Here is a 15267-nt window from a genome sequence, read left to right as displayed (position 1 = left end):
TATCAAACATTGTGCAACGTGATCAATTTGTGCAAATTGGGAAAAGGCAGATTTTAGTTCACTATGAAACTACCCTCTTTCCCCATTGTCAATTTGTTGATCTTAGATTTTTTTGTTTGGGAAAACTGTCGCATTTTACAGACTTATCGTGTAGACAGTACCAAGTGTTTTGGTAAATTAAAGTGTACATCTCATTTGGAAGAGTAAGAAAGTGTTGTTAGCTTTAGGACACTTTGGATATTTGCACAAAAACATATTACTTAGCAATAGGAAGTAAAGAAATAACTATAAGAAATGTCGTCACTTCCTTTTTAGTGAATGCCTGACTGCCAGTAAACCCATGAATTCTCAGATACCTTCTCTACACCCAGTGTACAGAGAAAAGAAACCACTATAATTTATTTCACTATAGCCATACAGTTCTCTGTACAGTAAGTGGGTGGAAATGTTGGAGACATATAGAAAGGAATGACTGCAATGAGGCGTCAAGAGGTGGTAAGTACATATGTGACCACATGTGCAGATGTAGAACTAGTGTTGTAACACAATCCACCAAACCAACAAATTGAAGAACCATGGTCCAAAGCCAAATTGTTATTGTATAAAATATATCACTTTATTAATCATAATTCATTAAAATTGTAAACATGCAAATAATACAGGAAGAGGAGTGCAAGAAAACACAGACCACCAGGCAGTGTGTCCTTTTATCAGTAAGTATACAAATAAAGTGCAAGATATGAAACAGGATAAAGTGCACACCAATTGAGATGCGGACTAATGAGGCCAGAACGTACCAATAAATATAATGCTTACAACGTATTGCAAAACAATAGGGTTATACCTGCACACAGTAAAAGGTCGAAGATTTAAACACACTGCCTGGCTTCCAACCTGACGTCTGTTTCAACCTCACAGATCTCTATCAAGGGGTGATGCCAGATAATACAGAGCGGGATTAAATAGTAAGGTCCACCAATAGCGGAGCATCTAGATGATTAATAAGCAGACTTCTCACCTGTGTATGGGGCACAGACGCGGACACATGCCGTGCGAGCGGGAAGCAGGCAGGACAAGAGTGACGTCAATTGGGCCGGCGATCAGTCCGCCCACAATAACGCCAGTCAGTTCCGCCCACCCAGCAGCTTGTCACAGCAGTGGAGTTCCGTACATGCACACCCGGAGTGTTGAAGTATAACTGTCGAGAAAGGGAAATGTTGATCATAACAATTAAAGAGAAGAACTATAGATATAAGATAATTGAAAATTGGTATCAAATAACCTTTAGATTAGATGGCGAGAGTAAGAACACTTAATAGTATTATCATTGTACACGTTCATAAGTGATTATAAATGCCATAAAAATCCATCAGAAAAAATGCATCAGTAAAATGTCTTTCTACCTATCATATGCAAAAATGGTATGGCGTAGTGTGAGAAATGTTGTGTATCTTAAGAAAAAAATTGCAATGTTTGAAATGTGATAAAAAGAAATGTGTATGTTATGCCAAATGTCACATAAAATGAATAATTGTGCGTGGAAAAATGTATTGAATATGGCAAATATATTCATGTATAAAGTGCAAGTGCAAAGTAGCTTGTGTAAGCAAACATGTAAGATACATGTATAAACTGCATGTATGAAAAATGAATAATAGTAATGATGAGCAACACACATCCCACTAACAACATGCAAAACTATACAAATGTATGATGTATTACATACAACAACTAAATATTAATCATCCATACATCCACATGCAAATAACCTTTCAGCCAATCGCATGCCATAATGATGTATCAATCTACAAGACTCGGTGTAGAGAGACCAAAAGCAGAAGGCGCACGACAAGACAGGATAATGGTTCCAAATAGGTTTTCCTTTTTATTGAATCGTCAAGGGTACACAGAGGATACACAACGCGTTTCGGGGAACTGTGGTCCCCTTTTTCAAGTGGATAAAAAATCTGTGGGTTGGCGAAGTACAAAAGGGTATATACATATATATATATAAAGAATTATGTGCAGACATAAGTTTGGTATATGAAAGGAATAAAAATACATACATAAATAGGGCATGGATCTTGTTATATAAAAGAATAATTACATATATATACACACAATACATGAATATATATGACAAAGGTATCACGTATCTATATATATTGGTAAAAACAAATTGATAAAATATGGAAATATCATAAGGGATACCAATTCGCCCCTTGGTTAAAAATCAATAAATAAATAAATAAATGGATGTATAAATAAATAAATAAATAAATAAATTTGTGATATAATCATATGGAGATATAATCAGGGGTACCGATTAACCCCTTAGTTAAAAATCAATATAAGTAAATATATGATATAGTGAAACTGGATTGAGAAGTCGATAGATGAATTAGTTAGTTGGTGCCTGAATAGATAAGTTGTTATAATTTAAGATAGGGACACTGGAGTTCCTTAAGTCTAGTCTTAAGCTCAATTTCCACCAAGCAGAGAGTAATGGGTATAATGATCGGGCTTACCGATCGGGCTTACCAGTCGCTGGAGGGATGCACGGGCGCTCCAGTGTGTGCGCGCGCCAGAGTGCCTGCTGATTAAAAAGCCCGCGATGCTTCTGTTGGAGGCGGGTGAACGCGGACTTGTGCGCATGCGCACTCGCTGTAGTATGATGTTACGCGTGCTCGAGAGTGCACGCGGGTTCGTGCGCAAGCGCATTCGCTGTGAGGGCACCAAAAATATGGCGTCCCGCGATGTGGCGTCATGTGTTATGCTTACAACACAATGCTGATTAGGTGATGTATTAGGATTAGGATTAGTTTTAGGATTTAGTAGAAGCTTGTCTAGTTAAAAGAAGTTGATTGAAAAATGTGTATTTATAATAAAGAAAGGATAAATGAGTGAAATGGATGAAATGGATGCATGAATTACGGTGTATTGAATAAATAATTAGCTGAATGACTAAATGGATGCATGAATTATAGTAATTAAGGTATATTAATATATGAATTAAGATTGTAGTTGCATAGTATAAATTATGGTTGGTACATCAATTAGTTATCAGAAGGGGAGGGGGGAAAAGGGTGATGGTGTTAGAAGTTTTCTTCAAACATTTCATTAAGTCCTGCTGGATGTAGGCTGTTTAATTTGAAGATCCAATATATTTCGCGTTTTCGTAATTTTTGGAAGCGATCACTGCTATCGACGGGTATAAATTCGATGGGTGTGACTGTGAATGCTGAGAAGTCTTTATCATGACAGGCTAAAGCATGTTTAGAGACACTATGTTTAGTATAGCCGTTTGTGACTTTGCTTCTGTGTCCGTTCATTCTAATGCGTAAAGTTAGGCAGGTACGGCCTACATACTGTAGCCCGCACGTGCATTCCATTAGGTATATAACATAAGTAGATGAACAATTGAGGAACTGATGGATTTTGAAGGTTTCTCCAGTTTGATTGCTGGTGAGGGAGTTCTTCCGATGTTGGATGTTCAGGCAGCATTTACAGTTCGTACGGCCACATTTGAAGCTGCCCGTTGTTTGTGGGAAGAGGGAAGTCGTTTTAGTCTTGTTTTTCCTTCCCCGTAGTTTCGTTGGGGCTAGTATGCCTTTTAGTGTCTGTGATCGCCTATAAATTATTTTGGGCTGTCTGGGTAAATTTTTGTTTAAAAAGGGGTCATTTTGTAGTATGGGCCAATGCTTTTTCAGGATGTTTGCGAGGGTTAGATGGTTATTATTATAAGTCGTAATGAAAACTGGACAGTTGTTGGGTGGTGATTCCTGGGTGGGTTTTTGGCTTGAATGGGATGGTTGAAGGCATTCAGCTTGTGTGAGATTAAGGGCCCTGTCAAAAGCTGCTTCAACAAGGGGTTTTGGAAAATTCTTCTCTTTGAATCTCCTTTTTAGGATTATACTCTGTTTTTTAAACGTGTTAGTTTCTGTACAATTTTTTCGGATCCTCCTGAATTGACTAAACGGGATGTTGCTTTTCCATTTGTTGTGGTGTGCACTACCATAGTCTAGGTAGCTATTGGTGTCTACCGTTTTGAAGTGGGTGCTAGTAATGATCCGGTCATTTTCTATGGATAGGTGTAAGTCCAGGAATTCGAGTTCGGTTGGGGAGGAAGTGGCAGTGAAGGATAGACCTAAATCGTTATTGTTGAGATGGTTAATGAATTGATCAATGGCAGTAGCGGGGCCGTTCCAGATTATGAGTAAGTCATCGATATAACGTTTGTACAGTACAATGTTGGATTGCCAGGTGTTGTTATTGTAAATCAGATCTTCCTCGAATTTACCCATGTATAGGTTGGCGAAGCTAGGGGCAAACCGTGTCCCCATAGCAGTGCCTTTTATTTGTCTGTAGATGGTGTTCTGGAAGGAGAAATAGTTATGGGTTAGTATGTAGTTAATTGCTTCTATGACAAAGGTGCTCTGTCGGGTGGGCATTGTGGGATCTTGGTCTAGGTAATATTGCACAGCTTCAAGGCCCTTTTTGTGGGGAATATTGGAATAAAGGGCTGTGACGTCCAAGGATAACCACATGTATGTTGATTCCCATTTGATTTCCTCCAGTGCTAATAAAACACTGGTGGAGTCTCGTAGGTAAGAGTCCAGTTGGGTGACGTGTTTCTGCAATAGGACATCTACATAGTGTGAGAGATTGCAGGTGAGAGATGAAATTCCTGAGATGATGGGTCTACCGGGTGGGTTTTTTGTGCACTTGTGAACTTTCGGAAGGTGGTAAAATGTTGGGGTAATTGGAGTATCTAGCCAGATGTAATTTCTTTCTTTCTTGTTTATGACGCCGGCTGTGGTGGCTTTATTCAGTAATGTTTTCAGTTCCATTGTGTAGTTGATGATGGGGTTGGTAGGCAGGATCTCGTAGAATTCTTTATCGGATAGGATTCTTATGGCTTCTGACAGATAGGTGTCCCTATCTTGTAGGACTATTCCCCCACCCTTATCTGCGTTCCTGATGACTAAATCCGGATTGTCCGTAAGGTTTTTGAGAGCCGTTCTTTCTGTTGGTTTGAGATTATGTTTAATTTAATCTACAAGACTCAACATCCAATAAAAAGCTCCTATAAAAAAGAGATAAGAAAAAAACAAAGAAATCCCCATCCCTGTATAATATTACCTGCATCAGAGGAGATACAAATACAAAATAATTTACATCACAAATGTCAAGATTCGGGGTGTGTAAATCCCCTGTACCACTGCGTGAGGTGGTACCAGCCGACACCTGGGACCGGAGTTCAAGTGGCACCTGGTCTTCACCAGAGTCCGCCGCAAAGCGGGTTGGACTTGCTGCAGCAGGATACCACCTGGTCGTTCCACAGGTGCGACTGGCCCGTGGTGGCAGCCAAGGTCTAGGTACCTTAACAGGAGACAGTCTCGTGGTCGGGTCAAGGCACAGGGTCAAGGCAGGCGGCAGAGATGCAGGGTAAAGTCCAATCCGGGGTCAGCAACGGGAGGTCCAGGCAATAGTTGATGGGAACACAGGCACAGGAACACAGCAACACGGAGGAACACAGGTAACACGGCAACACAGGACTCGGGAGCAGGAACACACAGGAAGGCAGGGAGGAACGCTGGAGGACACAGGAACGCAGGAATACTCGCAAGGAAGCTTTCTCTTAGGGTGTGAGGCTCAAAAATCTGGCAAGGGGCAGAATCTTATAGCAGGCCAGCTCCCGCTGAGCTGCGGGAGCCAGAGAGGACATCGTGGGAGCCAGGGAAGGTGAGCGGGGCACAGGACCGGGGGCAGCAGCAGGAACACGGGTGCGTCCGCGATCCAAGTCAGCGATCGCGGGAGCACCCGTGACAACAAAACAATAAGTAAACATAGTGAAAAATCAATAAAAAATATATATACATGTCTAAAAACAGGGTGTCACAGTGTGTCGCGACCCCTAGTTACAAACAAACCCCTGGATGTTGGTAATTCACTGTACTCTATCCCTAGGCTCTATTAATCAGCTGTAAGAATTATAAAAGGTGTCTGCAAATAAGCTTTGTTGTTAATTCTGGTTCTTCTGACAACCCTACATTTTTGAAAATCTAATTGTCCCAGAGACCAAAACATTTTTGGCTGGGGCTATAATTATAAACGATACAGTTCCGGCTTACATACAAATTCAACTAAAAAACAGACCTACGCATACTATCTTGTACATATCCTGGGGACTGCCTATGTAGGAGGTTATACCTATGTAATGCTTTAACATATCCAGAAGATTTTGAGATTGTTTTCTTGCCACCCATTGTACTTCAAAGTCATAGAAAATTTTTGACAATATTAATCGTGTTTAGTGGAAAATGGAAATTTGGCAATAATTTCTAAAAAATTATTAATTTTAAAAGTTCTAAATTTTCTGCTTTTCAGGCAGATAGTCATAGCACCCAAGTAATTTTGTAACTAACATTTCCCAAATATCTGCTTTATATTGGCATGGCTTTTTATGCATCCTTTTGTAGGTTGTTAGGAGGTTCAGAATTGTGGGTGCAATTTTTCTCATTTTTATGAAAATTGACAAAACCCTTATTTAGAGGCAACTGCTCAGTTTTAATTGACTTTCTGAGGCCTAAATACAGGCAGTCACAGGGTTACGTACAACATAGCTTCTGTAGGTTTGTTCTTAAGTTGAATTTGTATGCAAGTCGAAACTGTATATTTTATAATTGTAATCCCGGCCAAAATTTTTTGGTTCTCTGTGACATTTGAAATTTAACAATGTTGGATTGTTATAAGAATCAGGATTAATATTAAAGCTTAATAGCAGACACCTTTGATAACTATTATAGCCGTTTATTGAAACAGGCTAAAGTATAGTACATTACCAAAATCCAGAGGTCCGTTTGTAATTAAGGGTCGTCTGTAAGTCGGGTGTAAGTAAGGGACCGCCTGTAGCAGTAACCCCGTAAATTTTGTCATTTTGTCATCTGTGTTGGTAAACTGCTGTATTGGCACACAGCTGGACTTAAAAAAAGGAAGGAGTGCCATACAGAGCAGATCTGCATTGTCACATTTTACAGGCTATAAAATGTTTATTTTTTTTGTAATTTGGACATATGGGGGATTTTTTTTTTTTGTGGATGGGATCCAATTTTCAGGTACATCATTTATGGGGGTTCAATAGGTAATAATCAGATTTTATTAACTCTTTTTTTAAAAAAATCATTAATTCTTGCTTATGAATTTAGCATTTTTTTCCCCTTACGTTCATTTATATGACTATAAATGCCATTTATATAACTTTTTTACTTGTAAACTTGTTTTGCAGAATATAGAACCTATTTTGTGAGAAATTTGCTTGTTTTTGCATTGCCATGTAACAAAAGGCATAACATTTATAATTTTTTTGTTTACAGAGCTTCCCAGAGCTTTGTTTTTGCAGGGTAAATGTTACTCTTTGGTCACTTTTTATGTGCTTTTTATGAGGTCAGATGTGAAAATGTCATAATTTTTGGAGGGTTTTTTTTTGCGTTTTTTCCAGGAGTTCACCATATGGGTTCAGTGACAATTTTATTTTATTGTATGGGTTATTAGGACGTTGTGATGCGCAATATGTGTGTTTTTTGGGTTTTTTATGTTTTATTTGATTATTGCATGGAATGGGATCTGGGCAACTTTTATTCTTTTTTAATAATTTTTTGAATTTCACTTTTTTTAAAAATCATTTTAATTTTGTCCACGGGTGGGACATGAGCGAGTGATCATTTAAGAATTTTTGCCAAATTTTCGTATTTTTCATAACTAAATACAAAAGACATCATCCACATTTTTAAACTAATTTGAAGTACAATATGTCAGGGGAAAACAATCTCAAAATCCCCTGGATATCTTATAGCGTTCCAAGGCTATAACCACTTATAGTCACATAGGGAATATTTGGAAAATGGGGCCTTGTCCTAGAGGCAAAATTAGGCTTAAGGGGGTTAAACATGCAAGCTTATGTAAACAACTGTTCATTTTCTTTTCTTACATACTGTTTAAATGTAAATGACAAAGTTGTTCTTGTTTAGATCTAAGCTCAGGGTTCCAGGACTATAGGGTATAATTGCCAACCCCTGAGGTATTGAGCTGTCTGCTTAGCCTTGCCTAAGCTAGACTTAGATTAGAGAACTGAGATGTTTAGATGATTGGTTATTGTGTTACTAATTAAAATTTGTGTTTTTGCTTTTAAATAGGTATTAGATTCGATGAGTCACTTTTACTACCCGGAACTCAGGAAAGACATCAGACGATGGATGCACCCAACAAAAGAAAGAAATTTTTCCTCTTGGGCTGTTTATTTATGTCAGTCTTTGTATTCATTTTACTGTACCGATTACAGATCCATACCCAATTTTTGACATTTTCCGCTCACCTGCCAATATCTTTAATTTGCCCAAAAAATGACAACAAACAATCTACTACAGAAGTGGAGATACCATATAGTGGCGAAGAGATTGTAGCTAAATGCAAAGATTCAGGAATTTGGACTGTAAAACCTGACGGTAGGTTAGGAAATAACATGGGTGAATATGCTACATTATACGCCTTGGCCAAAGCAAATAAGCGTCAGGCGTTTATACTTTCAGATATGCATAACTACTTGGCGCCAATATTTCAAATAACCCTGCCAGTTTTACATGACAATGTGGCCTGGCATGTCCCATTTAAGGAATACTGGATACATGATTGGATGTCCGAGGAATATAATCACATTGAAGAGAGTTTTATCAAACTAACAGGCTATCCATGTTCTTGGACATTTTTTCACCATCTTCGAGAGGATATTCTTAGGGAATTTACAATCCATGACTATCTTAAGACTGAGGCCAACAGAGTTTTGGAAGGCATTAAAGGTTCTCGGAAAAATGTTACCTACATTGGGATCCATGTACGAAGAGGAGATTATATAAACGTAATGCCAAATGTTTGGAAGGGTGTGGTTGCAGACAAAGGCTACTTGGAAAAAGCCATGAATTATTTCCGAAATAAATATAAAGAACCAGTTTTTGTAGTAGCTAGTAATGGAATGAACTGGTGTAAAGAGAATATTGATAATTCCAAGGGAGATGTCTACTTTTCAGGAGATGGCAATGAGTCTACTCCAGGCAAAGATTTTGCACTTCTGGTTAGTTGTAACCACACAATCATGACTATTGGGACATTTGGATTTTGGGCAAGCTATCTGGTTGGGGGAGAAACCATTTACCTCACTAATTTTACACTTCCTGAATCGGAATTCTTGAAACTTTTCCATTATGATGCTGCTTTCCTACCAGAGTGGATAGGTATTCCAGCTGACCTATCACCTCTACTGCACTGAAGATGCTAAAAGATATGCCAAAGCTGCCGATTTTATACCACTCACATACATATAGATTATTTACCATGTTTATTCAGGAAAGAAGATGCTGACACAGTGTATACAGCAATATGTATATTAACAGAGCGAAAGATTTCTATAAATTATTATTTTCTAAAATAGTTTTGACCATTTCTGTGTCAGCTTTCTGAAAATAGATGTAACTTATTCATATTTTTATACGTTGTACTGCATAGAGTTGCACAAAGCCTACACAAAGGCATGTTGAATTTTCCAAGGTACAGAAAAAACTTCAGGTATTGACTTATTTAAATGTTTTTTTTAGGTATTAAAATGGTTACAAGATGAATGTTTTCATGCATAAATAGTGCTACAGCTTGCTCACGTCCTTGAGTTGTCAAATGAATGGCCCTGAGCTAACAAACCTGTGGTACTGTTTTTTAAAACAAACGTTGTATTTGTATATGTTGTGTTTCTTTATAATGTGACTTTTCTTATTTTAGATTAGACTTCTGCTATTATATTACTTTTAGGATTTGCAATGTACTAATTCTGTTTGATATTATTCAAGACTTATAGTGGTGCTTTGCATGTACTAAATAAATCTATAAGGTCTACATTAAGGCTGATAATGCAAATACGGGTAAAATGAATACCATAATGCATAGATTTGGTAACCAGACACATATACTTCTGCCAAAGTACTTTACCACACATCCACAGCAAGTCCACCGCTTGTAAGCATGGCCTAATGTTTTTCTATTGAGATCATGGTTAGAATTTTTCTAGTTTGTTTTGTAATGCTGATAAAATTTGTACTAAATTTACAAAAATTTCATATGGTAATTATTACATTTTGTACAATATTGGAGCCTTCAAAAAGTCTATGTGCCTTGAATGAGGAGAGAAAAGAACGGTACAGCTCTTAAATTCTTAATACCTTATTCTTTTTCAGGAGGCCAATGTTCATCAGAACCGAGTAACAAATGAGAGTTCAACAATTCAGTCTCAGGAATTGTTTCTTTTTCTGCTTAGTGAATCTTCACCAATTTCTCTTGCAGATATCCAAGCACATGCTAGAGAAACATTCCCTTAGTCTTTATTGAGATGAATGGAATCATTTTAGATGCAGAAAAGACACCTTCCCACAACTACTGTGATTTCCATACTGATCAAGAGCCCGGGCTGAGTTTGACACTTAGGCATTACATCACACTACACATATCCGAAGTATGATGGATGCCTTTTTGGATGCTTTTTCTCTTAAAGGGGTTGTCTAGTTACAACAAGTTATCGCCTATTCACAGGATAAAGGACAGCTTGCTGTTTGGTAGGGGTGCCAGTGGTGGGATACTACGGGTCACCAGAAAATTAATGGAGTGGCAGGTGGGACATGCTGCTTCTCCATTGACTGTCTATGGAATTGACAGAAGTAGTTGAGCATTGCGTTTAGCTACCTTTATCAGTGCCATAGAGAGGAATAGAGCAGCAGCAGCATGTGCAAACAACAGACCCCAAAGTTTTGTTACTTGTCAAAATTCTGAACCTTGATAACCTGAATTAAGACACATTGGGGCTCATTTACAAACGTTGGATATTGCACCGCATTTAAAAGGGTATTGTGTCGCACGTGATCGAATTGTGTCGCAATCGCGCCAGCTTTCATGCAAAACAAATTGGGGGGGGGGGGCTGTCTGACGATCAGACAGATTCGGACAAACCGTGGGATTTAACTTAAAAATTGTGTTGCAAGCCAAGCACTTACATGCACCGAGAGGTAGATGGTGAACTCCGCCGGACCTGATCGGGGAAGCGACACATTCAGCAAGTCAGGCTCACGATGTAAGTGAATCGCGGCACAGTGCATTGTCCTCGGACAATGCACTTTTGGGATCTCCTCCGGCCCGGGTAAATAAATGTGCCCCATACGGGCACATTCTTACCTGTCCGAGTCACGATCCCCGAACCGGAATGTCCGACAATGATGCACTGTGCCGCAGTCCACGTAGATCGTGCACTCAATATCCTGCATGTGTCGCTTCCCCGCTCAGGTGCGCCAGAGTTCACCATCTTCTTCCTAGTACATGTAAGGGCTTGGTTTGCGACACAATTTTCAAGTTAAATCCCGTGGTTTGTCCGAATCCCCCGACTTGTGGCGCATGAAAGCCAGCGTAATTACGCTAAAATTCGATCGTGTGCGACACAATGCCATTCTAAATCCCTGTCTCATAGGCAAGCTACGTCTTTCCATCTTTATCTCGCGTGCTGCGTGACATATATACCCTCAGCCGTGGCCATTGGGGATTATGGTTGACAGATGCAATGTATTGCACCCACTCTAGGCCTCCACCAAGGGTATCAAATAGCCACATACTGTATAGTCATTTAATTATATTAGGGAGAGCGGTTGTTTACTAAATATTTACTTTGAAGCCAATGACAAACTTTATCTGCTCTTACATTGGACTACTACCAAGTGCTGTATGTATGTCTTGGAGTGTGAATCAGTGAATTAAAATATAAAATGCAACCTGAGGTCAGAATAATATAAGTAAAGTATTCACAGTGTCACTCAATAATTATGTAAAGTGTAACGTAATATTGAGAAGGAAATCTACTCTACTGATTCTGCTCCTGCTCCTAAATCCTGTAATTACATGTGCAGTACTGTACATAAACATGTCTGAACAGCCCTGTGTGAAACAATATATTGAGGTTAATTAGTAAGAACTAAAATTATTTCCCTTGGCCCTGAATTCCTGATTGTTTACATAAAAAAGCATATACTTGAAAGCAACTGTTTAATATGCAGCTTTGTGTGTATCTTAGGTTTTGTTAACTCAGGGTAATTGAGTATTTTTGTTTTTTGAAATTGTTGCATCTCCAGCGCCTGACATTTATGGTTGTATTCCTCTTTTAGTGGGAAAAAAAGTTTCTCTGTATTTAATGTTTTCTATTGAAAATTTCTTATATTATGAGGTCTGGAGTTACTCATATCAATGTGATAGTTGTTGGATTGTAATGAAAGCTTTTATATTGTTTTTTTCTTTGGATTTCCCTCCAAACTTAACTAGATAACTAGATAAACTGTTCCTAAAGATAATACTTTTCATGGCTGTTTTGAGAAAATTTGCTGTTTCTTACTCACACTTGCATGCTACTTTAGAAAATTCTGAATCATTTCAGTAGTTTATACAAGTTTAACTGACATTAACTGGCTCTCTGCCAGAAGCATGTGGTGAGTCCTGGGGAGGGGCAGCTGCAGCCCCATCAGTCTCCTCATGCTTTTTTCCTCTCCATCATACCATGTCCCTCCCTCTACTACCTGCTCAATGCACATGACAGGAAGTGGGGGGGATGAGGGAGCTGCATGAGTGTGGAGGAGAGGAGACTGAAATAGGCTGTAGCTGCCACTCCACTGGGACTCACCAAATATTTCTGGCAGGGAGCCAGGCAATGTTAATTAAATTCATATAAACTACTGCAATTATTCTGAATGCAATTTTAAAAGCAGCATAACATACGCTATTGGAACCTGTCACCAGCTATAAATGACATTTTAAGACTTTTAGTGACAGCTTAAAGGGGCTTTCTCACAAAACAAGTTAGGCCCTATCCACAGCTGATGCTGATAGGTGGGGGTCTCAGTGATAAGATCCCTAATAATCACAAGAATTAGGGGTCGGATTGGGTCCCAGGTACCTCCGTTGGACCCCTCGTCGCTCCCCGAGATTATTGTATTGGAGCAGACTGTGCATGACACCTATGGAGCTGACGGAGATCGCCGAACACCACGCTAGTTTCATGGGAAAACCCCTTTGAGTTTTGTTTTATAATATTATTTATTATAGATTACATAAAGTTATTTTAAAAAATAAAACAATAAATGCCCCAAGCTATTCTATAACTAGGACACCTAGCAAGCTACAACAGATACTGACTTACAAGTGAAATTATATCCATATTCCGAAGTCTGTAATAAAGTGCTATATAATGTATTGTGGAACTCAAACACTGCATTTCCTAGGTGTGTAGTCTATGTAAGGGCTTAAAAACGCATGCACAAGTATTCCACCAGTGTTTCATCCATATTGCATCAGTTGATACATTTTGATACAATTTCTATTAGGCAAGAAAATGAATAGTAAAAAAAATGACTGAATGCAAATACATATGGAATACAAATGACACACTGATCACATACTGCAACAAGCCATAGAGTTGTAGTTTTGTAAAATTAAAAATAAACAAAAACTAAAGTACAGACAGTCCCCGGGTTACGTACAAGATAAGTTTTGTAGGTTTGTTCTTAAAGGAAACCTACCATGAGGAATCTGCTATCAGATGTAGATCTGATGGAAGGTTCCTCCTGTCTTCCTCTGCCCTAATCTGTAATTTAATAATCCTGGAACCTAACCTTTATTTTAGTAATATGTAAATTAACTGCAGAGGCTACTGGGGCGTGTACTAGCCTTGCCGGGCACTGTAAGCTAAGGCTACTACACGCCCCAGTAGCTTCTTCAGTTAATTTACATATTACTAAAATAAAGTTTTTAACAAATTACATTAGGTTGCAGGGTTATTAAATTACAGATTAGGGCAGAGGCAGGAAGGAGGAATCTAACATCAGATCTACTTCTTATAGTAGATTCCTCATGGTAGGTTTCCATTAAGTTGAATTTGTATGTAAGTCGGAACTGTATACTTTATAATTGTAACCCCAGTCAAAAGGTTTTTTGGTATCTGTGACAATTGGATTTTAAAAATGTTGGGTTGTCAGAAGAACTAACATTAATGATAAAGCTTCATTACGGACAACTTTGATAACTCTTTCAGTTGATCCTTGTAGCCTGAGGCTAAAGTACAGTAAATTACCAATATTCAGAGGCTAGGGGTCATCTGTAAGTCGGGTGTTCTTATGTACTGTAGTATCCAAGTACTTTAACAGAGGGATAGTTTTATTATTACTGTAGGATTTACATTTATACTGTGTGGATTACATATAACAACCATGTTTACAGATATTATACTGTTGTATTGTGCTAAATTACTATTGCATTGTGCCTTTAATACTATGTCACATCATACTGTGTCTCCTGTCTGCTTTTGGGCTACTTAAAGGTAACAAGTTACCATGAATAAGGGTTCCTCTCTGAAAAGCATCTTGATAAACAATTTAGTGAGAAAATATTTTGCATAACTTGTCATTTAGATTCTTATTTAGAAACAATGATCTAGTCATAGGGCCAGTCTTATTAGTGATAGACGTCTACCACTGACCATCCCAGAACTTTATGATGAATCTTACCCCTGCTGTACATTTTTATGGTAAAAGGGCCCCTTTACAGATCCAGAATCTGTACCATTTGCCACTTGTTTCAAAACACTTATGCCTGTTTTCTATGTATGATCTATAGATTTTAGTGCTCTTTGACCACATATTTAGATAAATGTATTTGAAATGTTTTCAGATTTTAATGTTACATGGTTTATCTTGTCATAATACAAATCATTTATATAATATAATAATAAATAAAATAAGTACATTTATTGAGTAAGTCACCAATCCCAGTTAACTCAGAAATGTTCTCATGATACTCAAATAAAGTTATTACTAAATGTGCCTTTTTAAAAATAAATATGTATGTAATAAATGTCTTGTGCTTGTTTACTAGGTCTCTTGGAATGCAGTGTCACATACTTTGCATGTGACGGCTAAGCTACTTAATGGCCACAATCAATACTGAATGATTACCACAATATGATATAATATATGGTATAATATGATATCATATCTTATGAAATTGTGTAGGTTGCAGATAATACCAATACTTACTTTCCAATAATGTTATGTAAACAAGTCCAAACAGGTCCTGTGGTCCATTCATAGACTTTGCACAGCATTCTGCCCAACCACTGGCTATCTGAGGAAGCAGCAGGTAAAT

The 15267-nt window shown here is 38.1% G+C and overlaps 1 protein-coding gene across 3 annotated transcripts in view; it reads left to right on the top strand.

The window, feature by feature from the left end:
- The window catches only part of LOC140064020 (galactoside alpha-(1,2)-fucosyltransferase 2-like), a 152753-nt gene extending 137812 nt beyond the window's left edge, over positions 1-14941 (top strand). For all 3 annotated transcript variants that reach the window (XM_072110403.1, XM_072110404.1, XM_072110405.1), the window contains one exon: positions 8196-14941. In XM_072110403.1, coding sequence (XP_071966504.1) covers positions 8252-9322 — 1071 coding nt within the window. In that variant the 5' untranslated portion in view covers positions 8196-8251 and the 3' untranslated portion in view covers positions 9323-14941. The remainder of the gene's footprint in view (positions 1-8195) is intronic.
- Positions 14942-15267: the final 326 nt, after the last annotated feature.

This window comes from Engystomops pustulosus, chromosome 6, assembly GCF_040894005.1.
Source record: "Engystomops pustulosus chromosome 6, aEngPut4.maternal, whole genome shotgun sequence".
Lineage (NCBI taxonomy): Eukaryota > Metazoa > Chordata > Amphibia > Anura > Leptodactylidae > Engystomops > Engystomops pustulosus.
Note: the sequence above shows the minus strand (reverse complement) of the source record. Positions and strands in the feature narration are given on the sequence as shown.